This window comes from Stegastes partitus, unplaced genomic scaffold (assembly GCF_000690725.1).
Source record: "Stegastes partitus isolate 25-593 unplaced genomic scaffold, Stegastes_partitus-1.0.2 Scaffold101, whole genome shotgun sequence".
Taxonomy (NCBI): Eukaryota; Metazoa; Chordata; class Actinopteri; family Pomacentridae; genus Stegastes; species Stegastes partitus.
In genome coordinates, this window is record NW_007577832.1 from 742,822 (window position 1) to 767,546 (window position 24,725).

Below are 24,725 nucleotides of genomic sequence, written 5' to 3' on the forward strand. Positions count from 1 at the left end.
TTACTGGTATTTTACAGATTTTTTCAGTTTTGGTAAATTACAGATAATAACTAGTAAAATTGCAGGAAGAATATTTCTACATGTTGCCTCTAAAAAAAATGTAAATAAAGTTTATATTAAAAATCTGTGTTTTTCCAAATGTTAAATTATTCTTTCACAATGTGACCATAAGATTCCAGTGTTTTTTACTGTATTGAAATCAACATGGATATTATTATTTAACAGATGTGTGATATATTTGAAAGAAAGTATATATGAAATGTGTATCATTTACATTTGGAATGTTTTTGTTTTGTTTTATTAGATTTTTTTGTTATTTATATTATTTATTTTTATTGTATTTTTTTATATTTTTAATATATTTTTAAAAATATATATATATATTTTATTTTTTTTCTCTTTGCTATTTAATCAGATCTAATAGCAAAGAGAAATTCTTAAAAATGCATATCAAACAAGAGCTCGGGTCTTAAGAGGTTAAACTAGCTAAAAATGTCATTATTCTACAGATATTTGCCACTACTTCTAGTTTTTGAACATTTCAAAATACCACCGTGTTATTTCTGAAACTCGTGGTGCCATTTTTATTTTTTTTTTTACAGTGTACACAGAATGAACTCAAATGACTGCAGTGTTTAGAATTATTAAAACTATTTATTAGTAGCTACTATTGTGTTAATTTCTTTTTGTTCTTTTGTTAAATGTATAACTTTAAAGGGCTTCATTGAATGTTTATATTTACTCAAACATACTTACACTAAATTAGCAGTATTGCTTGTAATTTTATTAGGTGAACAGGATGCATCTTTTCTTACAGTGTTATCTTATTTTCACAGTCATCATTGTGCCAAAGCTGGGAAAGAAAAGAGGCAGCCTAGCTGTGAATGAGTGGGGCAGGTGCATTTGCTCAGAGCCTCATGAATAGCAGCTTCCCATTAGCCATGCACGGCTCTGAAGTGCGCATAAATAATAGCTGGCAGCGCTGATAAAAAAGCGCACCTTGGGGCCTCTCCCCCTCTCTCCCCTCTCCTCCATCTCTCTTTTTCTTTCTTCCTTTCTCTCTGACGGGATTTTTTTCTATCTCTCATGGCTACAGCATTTAGTCTGCAAGACTTTGGAAGCAGATAGAAACACTTCTCTGTTTGGCGGACTTTTTTTTTTTTTTTTTTTTTGGTGGATAACTTTTGCATGACCAAAAAAAAAAAAAAAAATCGGAGATGTTTCCTGCTCTCATGTCCCGTCTGTCCCGCATTTGTAATCCTGCGCCTTGCAGAACAAATCCGCTGGACTGGTGCCTTTCCTATTGAGACGCAAGAAGCATAGACACCAGGCTGCATCGGAGCGCCTGCAGCTACAACAAACAAGAAGGAAACACCGATTTACGCACAAATACAAAAAAAAGAAAGAAAAAGAAAAAACAGTGAGATTTCCCCTGTGATCTCCACTACACCTCCCCGGATTTTTTTGCTTCAGAAGTTGCATGTGCAGGAGTGATAGTACCCGACCGGGACAGAAGGAATGGGATACCCGGGCAGAGCCGTGAGAGGAGGATGGAGAGGAGGATGGACGCTCCTGGTCTGGGTCGCTGCTGTCAGCCTGCTGGTGGCGGACGGACGGAGAGTGAGGCAGCCCAGATGCCCCGTTGGATGCACCTGCACCAAAGACAATGCCCTGTGTGAGAATGTCCGATCCGTGCCTCACACTTTCCCATCGGACGTCGTTTCTCTGTAAGTGCTGATTCTTTTTTTTTTTAATTCCATTGTGCCACATCCAAACCCAAACTGTCAGAAAACTGCTCTTGGCACTCTTTCACTGTCTCATTTATTTAATGAAATCTTTAACGGATTTTCTTTTAATTGCACATATTCTCAATTTATTCAGATCTTTTGTCAAGTCTGGATTCAATGAGATCACTGGGGGGAGCTTTGTTCATACACCTGCCCTGCAACTGCTGTGAGTAAAATCAATCAATCTGTCTATATATCTATCTATCTGTATATCTATCTGTGCTCAAACAATGAGGCTGTGTCTCCCCAGAGGTCTTGCATAGAGGCTGATATGCAGATTTAAAGGGGATGGGGATGGGGATGGGGGGGGGGATTCTCTGTAATGGTGTCAGGATTATGCAATACACCACATGGCTACAGCAACTAACAGCAGGGGCCGGGGAGAGAGGAGCTCTGTGTGAGATAGAGCGGGAGAGATAGAAGCAATAGACAAGAGCTCAGCAGCCAACTAAAGGCCACACACGTCACCGTGGAGTTTATCTCAACAATGCTTTCACTTAGTGTCACATCTGACAGTATTGTGCGTCTTGATTGAGTCTATTGAGCAATTTGCAGATGCACTAATTGACTGCAAGGGCAGGCTTAACTGTGCTCTAATCACGCTGGAAATAATAGCAGGCTGTCACCGAGCATCGTTTTAATTCAGCTAAATATCTGGTCTTGGCATCCGCTCCGTTATATGCTCAGATGACACTGAATCAGTCTGAGCTCTGCAGGAGGAGGAGGAGGAGGTGGTGGTGGCGGCATCGTGCATCAGAGCTCGTGACCAGAAGGAGGAAAGTGATTGAGAGGTTCTGCTCCATCTGTTATTATTTACTGCCAAGGTGATTTGGCCTATCTTAACCTTTTATCAAAGCGCTGCCTGAGCAGTGGGGGAGCTTCTCTTGGGGCCAATTTTAGCAGTTTCTGGGTGTAAAAGGTCACTGACTGTTTTCCTGAGCATCCTTTAACCTACAGTGAGACAGGATTTCACAATTCGATTTCCAAAAACATCAATAATTAGAAATAAAGGCTTATTTTTGAAGGCTGTTTCATGTTTAAAATGTTAGATTTATAGCATGAAGTAGAGTATTGAGGCATTTTTTTTCTGTAAAAGTTGTTTCCACTGGTTTTAAATTGCATGAAAAACCTTCATAATCAGATTTGATGTGAAATGAGGTGCCCAATATGATGCTGTTGGACGCGACTCTTAAGTTTAGTGGTCTAAACCGGTGACTCACAAACACGTGGGAGGAGGCAACCTTTTCTCTCTTTTGTTCATTTCATGAAAAATATGCTGGAGTGAGCACTCATGCCTCTGTTTTATTCATTTGGTCCATTCTTTAACCACATACTGTGGGAGGGAAACGCTCAAAGAGTCTCTTGTCTGTTACAGTAACACAGTCTCACACCCTGTCTCTCTCTTTTTTTTTTTTCCTGCTTCTCTTTTTTTTTTAAATTCAGAATTACTGGTGTAAAGAATTGGCAATCACACATTTATCTCAAAAAGAATAAACAGATATTAAATGTGCGCGACCAGATTGGGTTGTAGGAAGGAACAGCGCACACAAATACATTTTTAATGTGAATTTTTGAATTCAGGTTCAACTCAGTTCAGTTATGAAACACAAGCTGGGAGGAACAGGCGTGGTTTAGACGTTTTTAGGGAACTCTAACAGAATCTAGAAGTGCACTGTAGCTGTCATTTAATATGATTAAATATAGTAATTTAAGCTTTGTTTGTGTTTTTCTTCACAGATTGTTCACAGCAAACTCATTTGACCTAATTGATGAAGATGCATTTCTGGGTTTGACACATCTTGAGTACCTGTAAGTATTTATTTGAAGTTGTCTGTATGATGAAGTGTCATAAAACACACTGTGTCCTATTTGTTTGTATGTAATGTATATAGCAGCAAATATCAATTAAACATGCTTTTAGTTCCAAATCTAAAAATGTCGCTACAACCAGCTTCCAGAATAATTTATGAATTTATATTTTAATGCTGCTTGAGCATTGCATTGTGGGACAGCAGTGTCTTTATACCAAACTCAAGTCAGTTTAAAGTACACAGTGATGCTTCACCCACAAAGATGGTCTCACTCATGTTGCCTAGTTAGAGCTTTACAACTTACTGTGCACCCTGATGATTTGTAGAGTTTGCTGCTTTTATTTAACTCCCAGCCTGACTGCAGTCAACTTAACCTGAACTATCAAGAATAATTAAAAACGCCTGTTTGGATGTGCAGCGCCTTCAGTTTATTTTGACATTTTAAGCGTATTGTAAACAGTATAATATGCAATCAGGGCAGCGTTTTCCACACTCATGATGTATCACAGCCACAAAGTGAAAGGATGCAGAAAGTTCTGGATTTCATCTCACAGGGTCACAACAAACGACACGACAGCCATGTTTGCTTACTCTCATCGCGTTGATGTAGTTTAATCTCTCTAAATGCTAATGAAATATTTGTCATCCACAGATTTATTGAAAACAACAAAATCGCATCAATATCCCCATATGCTTTCCGAGGCCTGAAAACACTGATACATCTGTAAGTAATTAGTTTTTGCAGTGGTGATGATGAAAAGTTTGTTTTTTTTCTTCTTCTTCCCTTATCTTCTCCCTCACTCCTGTCCAACAGAACTTCCCTGTGTCTTATTCCTTCTTCCCACTTGTGATTTATGACTTTTCTTCTTTGACATTAACAGTCTGCATAGCCGCGTTCACACACATCCTCTGTTGAGGCAGCATTGTCAGAAAAAGGTAATAGGATATTAGTATTCAAGATATTCTCACATACGCTGTGCCTCAATTTCCCCTTTCTGTCAGTGTATCACTTTGTCACTGTCTAGAATGCAAAGGTAGGCAGAAGTGGTCATTTCCCCAAGGTGACCGAAGGTGTCGGCTGGATCCGGTTGCAGAAGGGCAGATCTGGATGTTTCATTGTATTAGTGGAGCAGCAGAGTACACAGTGAAACTCCGGCTTTACGTTTCAAAATTGCAAACTGATGCTTAAAGTATGCTTTAGAGCAAAATCAACCTAATGTGACCAGCAGAGTGACTGTCACCACTTCTACCTGTTAGAGACTGATGTGAGGGTGCTTACAATAGAGTCCCCAGTAAACAGGAATGATGTTGACAGAATCCCAACACGAGATACCGTCAAACAATGATTTCTAAACCGTGGTTTTGTAATCAGCGTTTCCCTTTGATGAACTGCGAAGCCGCCAGAGCTAAAGATAGCTGAGAACGTGAGTGACCCGGAGGTCAAGTCTAAACATAACTGTTCTGTAACCTTAAACCGACTGACCTACAGTGTGACTCTGTGACAGGCTGTCCTTTGCACATTTATGCAGCCCGGTGCACACAAATATTTGCATGCTTCCTCATCACGCGTAAACAGATGCAGGAGTGGCTCCAATTTGCTCCGTCATGTCTTTGTATTAACAAATCGCTGCAGTGTGGTGGAAGGAAATCAAATCTGAAAGGCTTGACAGTTTGTCAACATTTACTCAGACATGATTGAAGTGAGAGAAAGTAAACTTTAGATAAAGAAGTACTGATTGGAAATGCTGCAAATAATAGCGGCGCTGTTCGTTTTAGATGACGGATCAGAAGATCAGTGGAAGAAGAAGCGTTCTCTTACGTAAACGGGTAAAAAAGACATTTCCATGGAGTGTTCAGGATGCTTTTATTTATTCAGGAGCGCTAACTGTTGTTTTCATTTTAACAATTAATGGGGACTCAGCTCCTGAGCGCATTTTAGCTCGTGTTGAATGCACACTTTCCGGAATATCACGTTCGCTGAACTATTCTGATGCATGTGAGGAGAAATTGAGCAAAGTCAGTCATCTGTGGTCGACTTGTCTGCTTAATTTACACTAAGGAGGGAATACATAAAAAACAAGTTGCTCTGGAGAGTAACTGATTAAACCATACAGTGCATCAACTTTGCACTGCCCAAAGTGCATCACTGTGTGATTTCCACCTGACTCTCTCTTCATGCCAGAACTACATGTCAGGTTCACATCAAATCTCTTAAGCTCTAGTTTCCGTCTTGTGATCTCAAACAAGCTGACTGAGTGACACATGTGGAGCTTATAAAGAAAACAATCTTATCCAAGCTTCCTTTGACAGTTCACCTGTTAATTCTCGATACATTTTCCACATTATGATTTCTCTTAACCATCTGATTATGTGTTATCTGTTTCTACATGCCAATTAAGAAACCCACAATCCAAATGCCCTGAATGGTGATGTACTTATTTATATGTCTCCATCTGGTCCCACATGATATGTAATACAGTACAGACCTTCTTGATGTCCAGTTAGATGTAAGAAATCCACATTTTACTGAACAAAGTCCAAACAGCATAGAACAGAACAGGGGGAAACATTAACGATATATTCATTAAAACCCACTGACAATGAACCTCCTCACAACAAAGTCTGAGTCCCCAGAGGACGGCGTGTAATCTGCTGGTGGTCTTTAAAAATAGCAGACCAAAGTTAACTTCAGCATAAAACTTCAGTGGCTGGCTTCATAAAACTTGTGATGCTGTAATGTAAATCTGATGAGGAGCTGGTTAATAATTATAAATGCATCTGAGTTGAGGGAATTGTATGAGAATGAAGCAATCAAGACATGCAAGGTGACAGAAAATGTCACCGGCGACACAATTAACAAGCAAGTTTTGACATGAGATGTGAGGAGTTTTGGTTAAATCATTGCAGAGCTGCAACTTTGTTCACAGACAATGATAATAATGGGTGTGCTCACTTCTTGTTCTCAGTTTAGAGAAAAGGTAAAGAAACTTTTATCCCCCAAAAAAGAGAAAATAAATGTGATATTATGGGGTGTTTTAAATGCATCGCGCACAATGAATACATAATTAATGGGAACAGGCGACACGTTCCTGTTGGAGTCCTGACCACTCTGCTCTAACCCAATCTGTTTGGAGAGTGCATTCTCGCACAAACTCAAAGTAAAACGTTCTCTCTTCCCCTGGAGGACCGACTTCTCGAATAAATAATGCAGCCTCCGTGAATTACGCTGACATTTCATTTCATTCACATCTCTCTTTCTGTTTTGGAGTTGAGCCCCCTCGCTCACAAATGAAATGTCTCTGTAGGGTCCGCTTGTGTCAGTTAGCCCTAATTGGCTGGCAAAGACGCCGTCCGCTCCACAGAGCTGGAAAAGGAGGAGGGGAGGGTGGCACTGTTTAGGTCGGTTCAAGACATAAAGCAAGTTTAAACCAATATTAGGAAAATGAATTATTAATGTTCTGTTCTGCTGAATAGAATTTCCCATCTGTTATTTGGGGACCATTCAGGTGTCCTGATGTGCACTGCTTGTATCGGGTAATTTTGTGGGTTTATTCTAATCTTTCTCAAGTGAGTCTGGCCGCCAATCAAAAAAGGCACATAACAGGGAAATGGCTCTGTCTACTGTCTGGAGAATCTACTTCTAATTCAATCATGGGACGTACTTTTTTTTTTCCCCCCTCTTTGTTGATTAGGAGTCTGGCTTACAACAACCTTGAGACGCTGCCTAAAGATGTGTTCAAGGGCATGGACGCATTGACTAAAGTGTGAGTCTGTATTTCAAACACAGTTATTCACCCCTACATCCATACATGTACTGTATATTTATGTAATTATGCCATGATATTTTCATACTCTTGAGTGCTCTTTTAATGAATGATTGAATTATTTTTCTGCTCAAGTAGTTCATTTATTATCCTTTCATGTGGCTGGATGTGTGTAATGATGAAGTTTTCATGAATTAGTAATCGGCTTCATTTGCATTTTTTTCTGAAATTAGGACAGTGGAACAATAGAACACAAGTGTGATATTTTGGAGGGTACAAAGCAATTTGAGGGGGAAGGGTAGTCTAGACAGGCACAAAATGTGAAATGAGCAAAATCTTCCTTGGTCCTGCTCCCTCTTCTTCTTCTTCAACTGCGGGATTAAACGCAGCGATATTATGGGGTCACAGTGCAGAACAGAGAAATTTCCGCACCAGATAAAAGGATGAAAAAGTCCGAAAAGAGGAGGAGAAAATGAGCAGAACAGCCCCGAGAAATATAAAGATGGTAGAAGAAGCCATTTACTGCTGTGAAGGAGAAAATGAAAAGAAGATAGAAATCTAAAGAGGAGAGCAGGAGAGGCTGGGTTTGGATGCCAGGATGTCGGGATAAATGGTAAACAAGTCAATTGCAGAGAAAAGAACTGGATCCTGGCTTTGGACACAATCAACCCCGAATAATGCCTGTGTCTGTGAATTCAATACACTCATCAAAAGTTAATAGCTATTCAGACTGAGAGTGTGTGATGAGCAGAGACTACTCCGGAGATAGGACACTTGTTGTGGCTTTGTTAGCGGGGAGCACAAAGTGAAGCCGGTGTCAAACAGGAGGACAGAGCAGTGACTGGAAGTAACCGAATCTGTGCACGTTTCAAGTGTAAATACTACAGATGATATGTCTTTACATGAGCATACATTCGTGCGTGCAGCGACCTGCGAGGCAACAACCTGATTTGTGACTGTAAGCTCAAGTGGTTGGTGGAGTGGATGCATCACACCAACGCCACCCTGGACCAGATCTACTGCAGCGGGCCGCCACTCCAGCAGGGGAAGAAGATCAATGACCTGCTGCCGCACTCTTTTGACTGCATGACGGCAGGTAACAGCTTCTAGTGTCGCTCCCTCTTCTCATACAAGCAGCAGTTCTATCTGCGTCACCCTTCCATTCCCAGTGAGTGGACTTCTCGGACGGTAAAAGGTTAATTGTTATGTCATACTTTCCAGAGTTTGCCTCCTACCAGTCACTGAAGTTTGAGTCCATTTCTGTGGAGGCCTTCACCTTCGGTGAAGACCAATACGTTGTGTTTGCTCAGCCCTTTGCCGGGACGTGCAGCTTCCTGGAATGGGATCACGTCGAGATGACCTTCAGAATGTATGACACCATCGAAAGTGAGTCAGTGTTAAGGAGGAATCCTGTGTGGAAGGTTCCACCTCACATGACAATGTGTAACTAATAATGTGGGAGTGGATGAGGAGCACACATGCTGTATTGTGTAAATCTGTTTAACTATGGTGGAAAGTAAACAGGTGTATTTACTGAAGTGCTGCCCGACACTGTAAAAGAAAAAAAAGAAAAGAAAATTGTGAAAATCTGGCAGTAAAGATGCAAGAAAAAATACCTTATAAATGATGGAATACTGGAACATTAAAAAACTATAAAATTTATGAAAATATTGGCAAATATTCGTAAATTAATCAGATTTTTTCAGTGTAATTTTGTGATCACACATTGTAGAAGAACAAATTACTACAGTCTAAGTCTTTTTCTGTTTGTTTTTTTTACAGTCAACATCTATTTTTTTCTACTACATATTATCTATAATTTAAGTAAAGCCTGTATTTAGGCTTAGCGTGTACATTTATAACAGAAAAAAAGCAAAATTGAATCAAAAATCAAAAAAGTGTATAAAAATGTACACAAAATTTATGTTATTTTATGTAAACTGATGTGAAATGGGGGCTGCAAGGTGGGTCGGTGGTTAGTACCGAGCCACCTCGCAGCAAGAAGGTCGCTGGTTCCCATCCCGGTGAGGACACCCACTATCTTTCTGCGTGGAGTTTGCATGTTCTCCCCGTGCAGCGTGGGTTCTCTTCAGGTTCTCTGGCTTCCTCCCACAAGGTCCAAAAACATGTTGAGGTTAATTGGTGATTCTAAATTGTCCTGTCTCTAAGTGTGGCCCTGTGATAGACTGTCCAGGGTGTCCCCTGCCTTCACCCTGAGTCGGCTGGGATAGACTCCAGTCCCCCGCACGAGTGTAGATACTGTAGTTGGCGCCAACTAAACATACTCCAAAATAACTTATGTATATAAGGATATAGTAATGAATGATTTATCAGTCACAGAGGCCTTTTCACAATACAAGACTTTGTAATTGAGTATTTTCACATGGATGTAGCAACGCTTCTGCTTTAATGAAGGAACTGCACATTTCTTGCACCCATTGTGGTGACACACTGTTTAAGAGATACAAAACAAATGCAAGAAAACCATCTACTTCTTATAATAATAACAACTGTCTGTCTAGTATTAATCATCTTTTTTGTGCTCTATTTTACTGTGTAGGCACTTCCACGGTCGTCTGCAAGCCCATGGTCATTGACAACCACCTCTTTGTCATCGTGGCCCAGTTGTTTGGAGGCTCGCACATTTACAAACGTGACACCTCGGCCAACAAGTTCATCAAGATCCAGGACATCGACATCCTGAAGATCCGCAAACCCAACGACATCGAGACCTTCATGATCGACGGGGAGTCTTTCTTTGTCATCGCCGACAGCTCCAAGGTCTGCCTGTTTCTTTTCTTTCTCCTGCATTCAAAAGTGCTCGAGTCTGTGAGCAGAATAAACAGGAACATTTCATGGCAGATAGCCGCCCACCGTGTCAGCCGGTCCTTCCCCCGGTGTCCTTCTCCGCCGCACGTCGGCTCGTGTCTGCTCCTGCTGATTAGCCTTGTATTACCAAATGTTCGCATATGCTCACACATATGCTTGGGGACACTCAGGCGTGCACACACGAACGCACACGCTCGTGTTTGGCTCCATTATCTAAAATTTGCATTTTGCCGTTTAATCTCGGTGTGTTTAATTGTTTTCCGCGTCTGTAAATCACTGCTGAGCCCTTAATCCAAACCCAGAAACATGTTTAGAATTAAGTTGTCCTGAGCTGACGTTTCGACCGCGTTCTTCTCACAGGCTGGTTCCACAACAGTGTACAAATGGAACGGCAATGGCTTCTACTCCCACCAGTCCCTGCACCCGTGGTACCGGGACACAGACGTAGAGTATCTGGAGATCGCCAACAAACCCCACCTGATCTTGTCCAGCAGCTCTCAGAGGCCCGTCGTGTACCAGTGGAACAGGAGCCAGAAGCAGTTCGACCGCAGGACCGACATACCGGAGATGGAGGACGTCTTCTCCGTAAAACACTTTCGGGTCAAAGGTGAGAGGCGCCGCTTAAATAGCAGCGTATGAACACGCGCAGGGTTTATTTTTGCACGAGTGAATTTTAACCTCACATTCGTCCTCCCAGTACTCTGGATGCCATTACTCAGTTTTCAATGCTGAAATTCATTTAGTCTGGGGTGTGTCATGTGCTTAATGGGGGGCATTAATCCAGGGTCAACATTTTCTTTCATGTGCTTAATTTAATAAAGCATTCATGACTCACACTCGGCGCTGTAATTCATTACACTCCGCTCCCTTCCTGCTCGGCGTGTCACAGGCTTTCATTTAGAAGGTGGTAAAAACCAAAGTCCCTGCCATAAAACCTGCCCATAAATCACCTCTGTGTAATGTTATCTGTATTATATCCTCCTGAGGAGCACCCTCACCTATTAGCGGCTCCTCACTGAAAAGCTATTGATAACAGGCGGTGAATTATTTTGGAATTACGTAAACTGTTTTTGTGAGCTCTGCTATTTCGGATCCAGATTTAGTAGCTTGAATGTGTAAACTAAACAGTCCCTTGAACCTTTGTCCTTTTCAAAGGTGACCTGTTTATATGCTTGACAAGATTCATCGGGGACTCCAAGGTGATGCGCTGGGACGGTGCCATGTTCAAGGAGGTCCAGACGTTTCCTTCCCGCGGCTCCATGGTGTTCCAGCCCGTCTCCATCGGCAACTGGCAGTACGCCATCTTGGGCAGCGATTATTCACTGACACAGGTCTACCAATGGGACACCAAGAGGGGCCAGTTTGTCCCATCTCAGGAGCTGAATATCCAGGCGCCGCGATCATTTTCCCTGGTTGCCATTGACGACCGGGTGTTCCTGCTGGCGTCCAGCTTCAAGGGAAAAACTCAGATCTATGAGCATCTCATGATCGATTTGAGTAATTAAACCGGCCGCCTGTTGGGGACACTTCACCACTCACACGCTTTCTCCTGTGACTTTGTTGAACTTGTCGGTCCCATTTGAACCCACTAACAGTTTCCTTCGTAGCTGAAACAAAAGGAACTTTCAAGCAAACAATCCGAAGAGGTTTTTTTCAAATAAAAATCAGGACCTTTAGGTTAGTTTAGGCTGAAATTAAAGGGTTGAAGTTGCTCCACTGGTTTATTTTTTGTTCGTTTTGGCAGGTCTGATATAAATTCTAGGACTGTGATTGAAAATATATTTTATATAACTCCTAAAGTTTGGAAACCTGCAGCAGCTAGTTCATTTTTGATAAACTTCTTGTATTTTCATCTTGATTCCTTACTATTTGGGAATGCCTTACTCTCCATCTAAACCTAATTCTAAACTCTTTCAGGAAAAACAAGCAATGAAGTCACTTCTTTCTGTCGACTACTGAACCCCAAAGGTTTTACTCTTACAAGACATGCCTCCGCTATTCAGCTCCGTACTTTGTCCTGTAAAAAAAAAACAGTCTAGGAATCTGATAGTGCAGCTGACCGTTCAATAATATTTTTTGACAAAAGAGAGGCGGTAAAGGGTTTTGTAATTTTAAAGTCTTCTTTCAGGGAAATCAAGCCCAGAGTGAAATGGATTAGCTAAGCGGTTTTTAAACACTGGGGTTGTCTGTAGCTTCAGCTCATTTGCTCTTTACTATAGCCAAGTTTAAAACATCAATGTTCCATCAAGGCTGCTGATTGATTGGGAGTCCTGGGCATCTTTGGAGTGTGGATACTCTGTAGAACACAGACAATCTCACAGATGAACAAGAATCCTCCTCACACTGACATCGAAGCTCAGTTTGAGAACAGTTGGGAACATTAGGGGGGAATTTGTCAATAAAAGACAAGGAACTTAGTAATAACACTAGTTTTCAACCAAATTCGGGTAAAAAAAATTTGACTCTTTACTGGGAATTATGTCCATTCTTTGTCAGGTTTTGTAATTATTCCACACAATGAAGTGAAAAGTCCACTTAACACTGTGAGAAACTTTAAAAAAAACACACATTCTCTGCTCTGCTTTCTCTCCGTGAAACAAAACTGCACGCATGATACAGACACTCGGTGGTGTTGATTTCCGATGAATGACTAACTAGAAGCATCCCACTGTGCCACCCAGCCCTCTCTCTTTCACTGCACTCTTGCCCCTTTTCTCCCTCATTGACAAAAACCATTGTTGTCTTTACTCCGCAGCTAAAAGCCAACCACTGTGCGGCGGCACACGCTACCTGTGCTTTCACACCATCCCCCTTATTCCCACACAAAAGGAAACAGAATATCGATAACAATTAACAAACTTCACTGACACAAAAACAATTTGCCAAATGTGTTTTTACGATACCGTGTAAAGTAATTTATGATGTTACGTTTTTGTATGTTGAAGGGGACCACACTCGGTGTTTTCTTTTTCATAGATTTAGCCTTTTTAGTGTAGTTCAGTGTAGATAAAGTGGAAAAACATGAATCACCTCCGTCATTGCGGTGTAACGTGCTACTTCTGCAAAATAGGGTGGACTTACTTGTGTAACGTAGTTAGGTAAGGACTGAGGTTTTTAGCCGTTCCTTTGTCATCTTGATCATTGTATTTTATGTACAGTGGTAATAAAACACTAAAAACGCTAAATCAGAGACGCACCCTTTGATTATTCATTTGTTTCTCACACATTGTTCAAACCAGTCATCGATGTTCGGTTGTATTTTCATTACCTTCAGAACCTTTTCCTCTTGAGTTCATATGAAAGTGTATTTTCTTTTTTCTCTAACAGTACAAAGTGGTGGCACTGACTCCTTCAATTGAAGGTGTAGTGACTGTTATTGGCACTCCACTGTTGGCTTCAACAGGCATTAATTATCCAAAATCTACAAGTATATATAAAAAACACAAGTTACTAAGCTCATTCCAGGCAAAAAATGCTAAAAACAAATCTCAAAATTATGATTTAAGTCATAATTAGAGCTCCAACTTTGGGCTGAATCTGTAAACTGTCGTAAAATGTAATTACCTCTGAGATAAAAGCACCAGTAAGTATAATCATGATTATGATGTCAAAATTATGGCATCTGCAAGCTTTAATGGTTCCTGTAATTACGCAGCCTGACTTTTATGTGTGTTTTATAAGGATGTCTGTGGAGCCAAATGTGCGCAAGCTGACTTTTGGTTGGTTCACATCCCAGCAGCTGCCTCTGAAATGGGCGTAAACGTTGGGTAGTGTTTTAGTTATCCAGCAGAGGTGGTTTGGGTTCACTTCTGCCCCCCTGTGGGTAAAGTAACCAGCGCATGGGGAGCCTGTGTCCTGCCACCAAGATTAGTCATTAACCTTGTCTTCTCAGTCACTCAGGACACCGGGGAAGGCGCACGGCACTCTCTCCGAGGCATGCTGCCGCCCCGCCGCCACATCTTACCATGGGCGACTGTAACCACTGCACACACGAGCGGGTTTTATCCGTAGAGGACGACGTTACCGTGGCGTTTCACAAAGTTGACAGCCATGACAACAGCAGCAGCCGCTACGACCGAGACGAGCGCGACGGAGACGAAGACGAGCGGGCGTCGGAGAGGATTCACTTGCGAAGTCACGTTTCGTGCGACTGCGATGGCGATGATGTGGAGGAGAGGGAGGAGGAGGAAGAGAGAGGAGGCGAAAATTCACAGGAAGGCAGCGAGGAGAAAACGCTGTGCCCGCCGATGTTTTGCGTCAGACGCGAGCCCGCATCCAGAGAGGGAGGCACATGTGAAGGTAGAAGAGCGCACGCGTTTCGACTAAAACCAGAGTGCCTCCATCTTCTCATCGCCCTTCACAAAGTTTGGGATGTTGAGAAGATGCAGAAACGAGGCGATAAATAGCAAGAGAACCAGTGACTTCCTGCGTAATCTCCCGTTATACAACAGCGTAACGTCATGTACCGGCGATAACACAGATATCACGTGTGCGCTTTTGGCCTATAAGCTGGGATGTGGTCGAAGGAACGCGCATTACGCACGTTTTGGTGAAGTTTACACGTCTATCTTTTGTCTTAAAATCATAACCCACTGCCCCAAAGAAGCAGAAAGTCAACCAAAATATATTTTTTATACGATTATGTCAGATTAATAATGACCGTCCTCAACAAAGGTTCATGTTCTGATGTGAGCTTTGTTCCCCAAAATACCAAAAACATAAAACACACTCCCCTTACATTGTGTCATTGTGCCTGATATTATCAACAGCTTGGCTGGAAATCCTGCTGTAAACCAGCTGAACGCTTCCATCATCCTTACAGAGGATGGATGACTGTGCACTTTTTCCACTATGAAGATCACCACCTGTAGGCAAAACTAACAAACCCCACGTTAAACAGGCTGTTCTTTGGCATTTTCATCCAAATACATGTTGGCTACAATTCTGATCTGGGTCTCTTTTGTTCTGTGCCTCCAACTAGAATGGGTTTCCAACTGCTGTAACTGCACACAAAGGAAGAGAGGCTTTTTTTTTCTTGTTTTTAAGGAAGTGAGCCATGCCCCCGGTGCTGCTGCTGCATATCAGCTTTGCTTTATCTAATGTTCTTTATTGCACCTGGTATCAAATCACACTGTGACAAAGAAAGCACAGCGTATTACAGTAAAGGTTGATCTGCGTTTATCACTGTTTACCGACTTCATGTAGGTTATTAAGCAGTAAAACGATCACGTGTCACGCCATGATTCCAGGCAAAACTCCAAATATTGCAGCCTAAATACGAGAGGTGTCCGTTCATCCGTGCCCTCGGCTTGGTTCGAGGGTTAAGAAAGCAAAAACTGCATGTAATAAATGGAACAGTGTGTGCAATTGAAATGTAATCTCTGCAAGCATATCGGTTTGTTATCCCACAGGCAGGGTTTGCAAACACTACACCACAGTCTCTGGCAGATCTTTTGTTTGTGGTGTTTGCGGCTAAAATTTTTTTCCTTCTCCCAGGTCTGCACTGGGTTCAATATCAGGCTCTCGGCTTCGTCCTGCACTCACAGTGTCATCAAAATAAGCAATATTTTTGTAGATGAAATGTGGAGCAGCGATACTCTGCGCTCACTCCCTGCTCTTTGACTCTCTTTTTTTTTTTTTTCTCACAGATTCAGAGACACCAAAGAAATGCTCAGGTCTCGGGTTGTTCTACGCTTTCCTGGCCACAGTTTTCTTCTCCACCATCGCCCTCCTGGTGAAAACCATCCAGGGAATCCACGCCATAGAGATCAGCGCAATCCGCTGCTTCTTCCAGATGCTCTTTGTTGTGCCGTTACTCATCTACCACAAGTAAGCACGCCTTTAATAACAGATAACAATAATTCAGGATTCTCACAAGGGCTGAGGGACATAATGAGGGCTTTTATTACACATCCAACTAATCTTTTTTGTGTTTTCAAAGCAGCTATTTTTTATTGTCGTTAGATTATTAGATCAAGGACATAAACTCAGCGAGGCAGCACCTTTCAGTAATTTATGTTTGGGGAGTCCTGCTTTTGTCTCGACTTGTTTTCACACTATTTATAGCCAAATAGCTTGGAGTCACTGCTCAGTCATTAAGTTGTCAAAATATTGGGAGGGATACGTGTGAGTCATCTCAGGACTATTGATGAAAATATGTACAATGTGAATTTAGTGGTGGAAAGGTTTTAAATTACACCTTCCCACATGAAGTTAATATGTGGCTTTAATACACATACAGAGTCTCAAGTGCCAAACTGTGCTATTAAATAAACAATGTATTTTTTATTATTGTTTTTTTAATTGTAACACGATCACCTAACTGCACAAACATCCTTAAATGAACATCACGTCTGTTTATTGGTTCCTTAGGGCAACAAAGTCACATGTAATAAGTTGGTAATAAGCAGGTTTTACATCAGAATCAGCTTTGTTGGTCCGAGACTGTTAATCTGACGCTGGTACCTTGTTTTTACTCCAAGTTGAGTAGATAAACAGAACATGGATGCCATTAAACAAGTCCAACAGGTTGCAAAAAGATGCAACCACAGATTAGTTTAATTAAGTGTACAAGGGAGCATTTAAGGTGAGGCAACAATAAAGGGAAACAAAATGAAGTTAACAGTTTTAAGGCTTTTTTTTGGTATTTTCCTGACCATTCCTTTCCAATAGAGGCAGAATCTTTTAAAAATAAAGTTAACTTTGTTGTCATGATTATAGGCTGAATATTAACCTGAGTTATTATGGGATGTCCAGCATGTTTTGCATTATCATTAATGCTTTTATTTTTAATTAAAAGCTGATTCCCAGTAAAATAAATGAATTTTTTTAAGGAAAAAAAAAGGAAAAAGAAAAAAGAAGAGAAACTTTGTGGCTGCACTTTCTGATTGGTTTCACATCACAAGTAGTAACCAAACAACACTCAAGGATAAATGTTGATTTTATTTATTCATTTAGTTATTTAGATTAAGCAGTGTGTGAAACAAAAACACAAGGACACGTCAACAAAGTTTTGTGTTGCTGTTATTCTAAATTTAATTTTTATTGTAAATGTGTATCGTTTCTGGTTTTTGGTTGCCAGTCTGACGGCGTCCTTTATTATTAATCATCGATATCCGCAATACAAAAACCCCCCAAAACGTATTGATTAAAGCCTAAACAATACACAGAAAGTGCCTTTGGGTAAACAAATAAACACAAACAATCTTAATAACAGACAAAATTTATTAAAGGGAATAAAAAAAAGCCGTCATTGATCCTTTAAATCACATTTTTTCCTCTCTACACATTTATTCCACCAGCTTGTTATGATTCACTTATTATGGAATCGCGTTGACAGATAACTGAATTTAAACTGTATTCCCAAAGATTACCACCAGTGCTCCTATTCATTCATCTACCTACTCATCCCTCCATCTGCTCACCCTCCACATTCCTCTTTATTTTCGCATTAATTCATCACCCACAAATCTGCCTCCGTTCCCTATTTCCAGCTCCATCCAGGCACCCATTCCTCACTGTCACCCCCACGTTACCTAAATCTATCCCTTTCTTCAAGCCCTCCACTCATTTGTCATCCCTCAGCCCTCTATCCCACTCAAATTCTCTCCATCCATCCCTTTCTTCAAATTTCTTGTTTGTTACTTCCTCTATCAGGCAGTCTAGTCAGTCATCCATCCATCCATCCATCCATCCATTCAGTCATCCATTCATCCATCATCCTCATATCTCTGCTCCTCCAGGACAGGTTTCCTGGGTCCCCGAGATAAACGTGTATTTCTGGTGCTCCGGGGTTTCATCGGTTCCAACGCCATGATCCTGCTCTTCTATGCAGTTCAGCAGATGCCGCTGGCAGATGCTACTGTCATCATGTTCAGGTGAGAGCTTAATTGACTGTGGATTAGTCGAGATTACAGGAACACCGCAGATAAATTCCATCCTCTTTGAACTGTATAATTGTCCCTTTTCTGTTCGTCTCTTTCTTGTTCTTTTTCTTTATCTCACTTTCTGACATTTTCCTTATTCAGCTCGCTTATCTCGCTCCGTCTCTCCCATAGTCTTTGTCAATCATTCATTAAATATCTGTGAGAGTGGATCAAATAGAGCTGCATTCTTCATACCAGACAAACCTCCTGAGACAATAATTTCTCACCCTCCTTCCATCGTTATTGATTTTTTTTTCTTTCGTTGACCCCTCAGTAATCCAGTCTTTACCTCCCTCCTGGCTTGGGTCTTCCTGAAGGAGAAATGTACAATCTGGGACTGCGCCTTCACTGTTTTCACCCTGACCGGAGTCATCCTCATTGCCCGGCCACCATTCCTGTTCGGCGAACGTGTCCGCGGCATCGAGAGCAACTACACCAACCACATCAAGGGAACTATTGCCGCCTTCGGAGGTGCTGCTGATTTGCTTGATTGTAATCGTTCAGGTAGAAGAATGATGATGTTAAGAATTTTGCTCACAGTTGCTGTCAGAAATACCATAGCAACCAGCGGAACCGAATGCAGCACGGCCCCTGTGGCGCAGAATTGCCAGCTGGGAGATGCACACTTTCTAATTAATCATGCTTTTCCTCTGGGGCAGTCCCCTCCCTGTCATGGCGCTCAAATTTACAAGATTTACAAGCAGAGCACACTTTCTAAAACAATGACTGATCAGAAACTAAAAGATCCAGCTGCCGGGATATGCAGCTTGATTTTTTCCACTTAGCAGAAAGTGCTAGTTTAGCGACAGAGTCTTGATCCCTCGCTGGTTTCTCACTTGCAAACAATTTGCTAAATATTATAGTGGAATCACCCAGTTAGAAATTGAATGCCGGCTCTGAAGTTCTAATTGCTTTTTCTTTTGTGCCACCCAAGCGTCGCAAAGTGCGTCCCAAATGACTACGGAACAATTAATTCCGAGTTTTCTTTCCCTTCCAACTCTCATTTGTGAATAATCCAGCACTCGCACTAAATGCGCGGGAGCAGCGCTGTGCAGAGAGAGTTCATTACTTTCAGTGGAGTTTGTATTTGTGCTCACTTCAGCGGCCATGGCAGCGTACGTTCCCCTGATTCCTCTGTGTTTGCGAGAAACAATGACGGTGTCATTCTGGCATTGACGCGATGGGGGAGTCGCAGTGTTGCTCGTTTTCTTGTAGAGAAGAATGGAGGAAGTTTTATGTGGCGCACATCCTTAAAGGTCCCATATGGTGCCCCTTTACAACAAATGAATCCAAGTCTCACGCAGTGTTTCTCTGAGATTTTCAGCTCGAAATCCAGCAAGGATGCTTCACTGCACCGTGACCATATAACTCCTGGTTTTACGGCTGTTATAAATGGACTGTTTTGCTCTTGAAACCAATGAGCTGCGATTGTTCCCGCCCCCTTAAAAAAAAAGAGCTGTCAATCGCAGTCTGAGCTGGATGACTATTGGTTAACTAGGTGTTGCATCAATAGACAACTGAGAGGTTACTTTTGGGTGAGGGGAGTTTGAGGAATGGCAGAAGTAACCATCCTCATATCTTAACAACTTTGACTTTACACCTCGAAGCTTATAACAACTATGAAACAAATTTTCGCTGTATGGGGTCTTTAACCCTATTCGGGACTTTTGGGGTCTTTTGGACCCCGGGCCATTTGGTTTAGGTGACAGGTATTGTGTTTTTATTTTTGAAGAGTTTGCTTAAATATAAAAAGAGGAACTTTGTCATGCATTTGGAACTGAAAATACATCAACTTATCAGAACATTTATTTAACATAGTATAAAAGTCTATAACGAATACCAACAAATTCTTTGCTCATATTCTTTCTTGGGGTCCAGTGGACCCCGAAAGACCATCTACGTATGGCAACATGAAAGTCCTGAATAGGGTTAAAAGACTGGAGTCCTTGAGTACAAATCTGAGGCAAGGTAGAGGATGTCACAGTAGGAATGAGAAGGTATGCCATTTGTTTCTAAAGTTATGGGAATCAGTAGTCGTATACATACAAGCTTTCACAAAGGTCACATGAAGGAACTTAATTAACTGCATAAGGAATTCAATAATGGCAAACATCTGTCTGTTTTTTCTAATGGATTTATATGGGGGCATTATTCTAGCAGAACTATTTAATAATGTGTATGGAGAGTTGTGTGTCCGTATCTCAATCTGTGTGTCCACAGTCAGATTTGTCAGTGCGTAAAAAGATTTTTAAATGTGTGCAAAGATATTCAAAGATGAAAATATTTGGCTACAAGGGCTGGAAATACAGGCAAATCACCAGCTACAAGTCAAGCAGGCCTCACAATTGTCTGTCTTTTTAAACATGACTTTTGCGGCACTTCTGAGAGATTCAGATCTGTGACTTCAGGGTTTCTTTGCCCTGAGCTCAGGCTCACAGGCTCGTTCATTCTTGCTGCGTACCGCTCTGCTGCTCTTCACCTCAGTTGGGCAAAGAAACCCTGAAGTTACAGCTCTGAATCTCTCACAACAGAAGTGCAGTAAAAGTCATGTTTAAAAAGACAGATAATTGTGAGGCCTGCTTGACTTGTAACTGGTGATTTGTCTGTATTTCCAGCACTTGTAGCCAAATACTTTCATCTTTGAATATCTTTGTCCACATTTACAAATCTTTTTACGCTTCACAAATCTGACTGCTGACACACAGATGGAGATACAGACACACAACCCTCCGTACACATTTACAAACAGTTTTGCTACAACAACGCTCCCATAGATTTATTCATTCTCCAGAACCGACAGATCAACATGTTCATTCTGTGTCCTGTTATTTGATTTATTCACAGGAGCACTTGCTGCTGCCTGCACATTTGTTGTTCTTCGCAAGATGGGAAAGAGCGTCCACTACTACCTCTCTGTCTGGTACTACGCCGTCATCGGTTTCATCGAGTGCATCATCACCGTATCCGTCCTTGGGGAATGGAAAATCCCAACCTGCGGCCGCGATCGCTGGATAATGATGCTGATCGCCGTCCTGGGTATCGCCGGCCAGACCTTCCTCACGAAGGCCCTGCAGATCGAGAAGGCCGGGCCCGTGGCCCTGATGAGGACAGTGGACGTGTTGCTGGCGTTCCTCTTCCAGTTCATTTTCTTTAACCAGACGCCGACCCTGTGGAGCCTCGGGGGGGCGCTGTGCATCGTGGCCAGCACCAGCGGGATAGCGCTTAGGAAGTGGTGCAGCACATCTCGCAAGAGCTGAGCAGCAGGAGGAGCGTATAGTGCTGTAGTTTCACTATTTAGTATCTTTTCTTTCTTTTTCCCACCATATTATGTTCTTGATTTACTCCGTATTTTACTTGTTATTTACATGCAAACCTGTGAGGAGGTTGAAGCTCTTTGGAGAGTTAACAGCAGAAATCTATTAGGGGTCAGTTTGCGCTTGTAGTAGTTTGAAATTCAAAACTGAATTCTGTACCTCTATGCATGTTGATTCATACGAGTCAACCTGTGTGATTTACCGTATGCCTTTTATGTTCTTTTTTATATAAATGAGCACATCTTGTAGAGAAATAAGAGCAAGAAGAGACTGCTGCCCAAAACCACATCCTGCTCTATGGAGCCCGTGTGGTTCGCTAACTACACAGACTTCCTATTTACAAAATGTATGCAGCATAAATAGGAATGAAATGTGAATCAGAAACAATCCGATGAAGGATTTCCCATTTTACTTTTGCTTTAATTTGAATGAAATAGCCAAAGATGGGGGCTTTACAGCATTAAGACTATTCAATACATATCTTAGAAATCATAGTGTACTTTTAAAAAGTGCATATTTTATTTTACTGGGGGTTTTACTCTGCAATATCTAATGAGTAAGCCTGACCTATGAGGCAAGACTTTGGAATATTTGAGTCACCAAAAACAATATGAAAGCTGAAACTAAAATCCCTAAATTGGATACTGAAAAAAACCCAACAGGGTCATGCTGTGTGATTCTCTCAGGGATTTCTCACCCATTTATAAAAACCCAAACACCTTAATCCAACCCAGCCATCTTACCTCGCAATCCTTTTTCTTTACAATATCTTTGAAGTGCCTTAAGTGGGAACTTTAACCTCCAGCTTCCCTTGGTGTAGCTGCTCAGTATCCAGCAATTTGTACTGTGCAGCTCTTCTGTTCAAACGCACAAGAATATGAAGTCGGGTGCTAATCGTATACTTAATGATATACCTACGACCTGTATCCCACCATACTGATTTCTTCATCAGCACAGGAGTCAGCGCTCTCGTTTCTACTAGCACTTAATGGCGTCTTAGAACAAAAGCGTCAAATTAGTGTTCTCAACAGTCTAAAGATATCTTCCCTGTGATGCTCGGAGTGGGATGTTATTTGCACTTTGTCTCTGTGAGAGGGTAGAGAGTGTCAATAAGCTGCCACTATAATCCAACGAATCAGCTGAGAAACAGCTGCGCACAAGGATGGCTTCAAGCCCTGTGTGATAATAACTTCCTCAATTAATTCAAGGACCTGAAGCAGAATGATGAGAGGCGAAGCTGCACAACACGCTGCTGGTTTGTCACTGTAATAATATAATGGCCGTCACATGAATAGTAGCAAAAACAGAGTTGGTCAGCAAAGTTGAGGTTTGACCCTCGAGTGTCGTTGTTTTCGTGACATCCTCTGTGATTCATAGCTGTCGCCTGTGATTCTTGTGCCAAGTTGAGGATGTCTGTCGCCAAATTGTGATTATCAATAAGCGGATGAGTCTTGGTGTGTCTGAGTGGTGAAATGGGTGTTTTTGATTTTTAGTCTGTGTGGACAAGTTAAACCAGAGAGACTTAAAATAGTCTTAAAACATATGGCATTGAAGTAGTTCAAAGCATGTTGGATGTTGTGCTGAAAGCAGTATTGTCTTTTTCCTTTCACACTTCCTTGTCCACAGTTTGATCTGTTCTTATTTGTGGGACGCCTTTGATTTCCACTACAGGCTTCTGTGTGTTCCGTGTGTCTGTATCTCGTATAAATCATACTGTGTTTTCAGCGTTTAGCGAAGAGCCTCCCGCTGCAATTACTGATGAAATCAAAGTGCAACTGCAGTGTTCTGTTTGACACAGTTTAATTGGGTGCAATACAGCTTGAAAATGAAAGAAATTAGTGCTGCTAGTCTGCGACTGGGCTGCAAGGTGGGGCAGTGGTTAGCACCGTTACCTCACACCAAGAAGGTCGCCGGTTCGCGTCCTGGTGAGGACACCCGAGATCTTTCTGCGTGGAGTTTGAATGTTCTCCCCGTGCAGCGTGGGTTCTCTCCGGGTTCTCCGGCTTCCTCCCACACAGTCCAAAAACATGCTGAGGTTAATTGGTGATTCTAAATTGTCCGTAGGTGTGAATGTGAGTGTGCTTGGTTGTCTGTCTCTAAGTGTAGCCCTGTGATAGACTGGTGACCTGTCCAGGGTGTCCCCACCCTGAGTCAGCTGGGATAGACTCCAGCCCCCCGAGACCCTGGTGAGGATTAAGCGGTGGATAGATAATGAATGGATGGATGGATAGTCTGCGACTTCACATCCCAAAGTTTCTTCTTTTCCATTTCTCATAAACTGTTTTTGTCCTCGTTCCACCTGTTGAGAACTGCACAGCTGTCTGATCACAACCGATTCTTACTCGAGTTCATCCTTTTACTCAGTTCACTGAGTTTGCACATTATTGCTTTAATTTAAAGTGACGCGTCCTTCCAGACAATGATCATTGTTTGTTTCCTTAATTATCTTCTCTAAGAAGTCAAACTGAGATATATTGGTCCTTTAGGGCAGAGAGCGGTGTGATTCGTTGAAGCTTAATTAAGCATCGCACCTATTTTTATGCTGGAGAAAATGTTTTCTTAGACTAACCTGGGAGTTTATTTGAATTTATCACTGTGTAATTTGCTGTGGTTTGAAATTCATCTCATCTGTGCGCAAGCACACTGCAAGAAAGAGCCAGTTAAGTTAATCAGAGATCATATTTTATCGCCAGTTTTGGTTACTGATTAAAAAATAAATAAATAAATCGGCCCCGAAAATATTGATCCCATCCGTGGGTTTAAAAGAGCAGAACGCAATTAAATGATTAAAATGTACAACAAGCACTGGGGTGTAATTACTGTTAAAGTGATGTGGAGCAACCGCATCAATCAAGTGTGAAATATATTGAAATTACTTCACCACTTGTGATCCGAGTATCATTAAGGGCGCTGTGACATTTATTCATCATTGTTCCAAGTACAGTCGGATGTCACTTGAGCTCATTTTCTGTTTCTTTAGTTTGATTTGCTTTCACATTGACCTTTAATTCTTTTTTTTTTCTCTCAGAATATTAGTTTAGTCGACTTGAACGCCGGTGGTAGACGCACAACGTGTTGTATTTCCATCAAATGGTTACTGTAGGTAAACAGTCTCAGGACCCATAAGCCTTATAAACCTGCTCAAGCTGTTTTAGGGTTTTTATACTATGCTTTAATACTTTTTATTTAACTATTTCTGTAAGGTATTACATCAACACGATATATTAAGATCTATTTATTTCTGCATAGTGATGGGTTATATTTAGTATATTAGAATTTAATAATAAATTCTTTA

General features: G+C 41.5%; 2 protein-coding genes across 2 annotated transcripts; both read left to right on the top strand.

Annotated features, from left to right (window-relative positions):
* Positions 1 to 716: 716 nt before the first annotated feature.
* Positions 717 to 13,379, top strand: lgi1b (leucine-rich, glioma inactivated 1b). Its single transcript, XM_008277587.1, has 10 exons — positions 717 to 1,727; positions 1,882 to 1,953; positions 3,525 to 3,596; positions 4,251 to 4,322; positions 7,291 to 7,362; positions 8,289 to 8,458; positions 8,584 to 8,748; positions 9,923 to 10,143; positions 10,552 to 10,798; positions 11,347 to 13,379. The coding sequence occupies exons 1-10, from the start codon at positions 1,519 to 1,521 to the stop codon at positions 11,694 to 11,696; spliced, it is 1,650 nt and encodes a 549-aa protein (XP_008275809.1). The 5' UTR covers positions 717 to 1,518; the 3' UTR covers positions 11,697 to 13,379.
* A 699-nt stretch (positions 13,380 to 14,078) lies between these two features.
* Positions 14,079 to 23,329, top strand: slc35g1 (solute carrier family 35 member G1). The gene is made up of 5 exons (XM_008277588.1): positions 14,079 to 14,490; positions 15,840 to 16,020; positions 17,934 to 18,068; positions 18,391 to 18,587; positions 20,961 to 23,329. The coding sequence occupies exons 1-5, from the start codon at positions 14,157 to 14,159 to the stop codon at positions 21,371 to 21,373; spliced, it is 1,260 nt and encodes a 419-aa protein (XP_008275810.1). The 5' UTR covers positions 14,079 to 14,156; the 3' UTR covers positions 21,374 to 23,329.
* Positions 23,330 to 24,725: the final 1,396 nt, after the last annotated feature.

Coding starts and splice junctions, on each gene's coding strand:
- slc35g1 (XM_008277588.1), top strand. CDS start 14,157: ATGGGCGACTGTAACCACTGCACACACGAGCGGGTTTTATCCGTAGAG. Junction 14,491..15,839: donor AGAGGGAGGCACATGTGAAG/GTAGAAGAGCGC, acceptor TTTTTCTCACAG/ATTCAGAGACACCAAAGAAA. Junction 16,021..17,933: donor CCGTTACTCATCTACCACAA/GTAAGCACGCCT, acceptor CTGCTCCTCCAG/GACAGGTTTCCTGGGTCCCC.
- lgi1b (XM_008277587.1), top strand. CDS start 1,519: ATGGGATACCCGGGCAGAGCCGTGAGAGGAGGATGGAGAGGAGGATGG. Junction 4,323..7,290: donor CTGAAAACACTGATACATCT/GTAAGTAATTAG, acceptor TTTGTTGATTAG/GAGTCTGGCTTACAACAACC. Junction 8,749..9,922: donor AATGTATGACACCATCGAAA/GTGAGTCAGTGT, acceptor TTTACTGTGTAG/GCACTTCCACGGTCGTCTGC.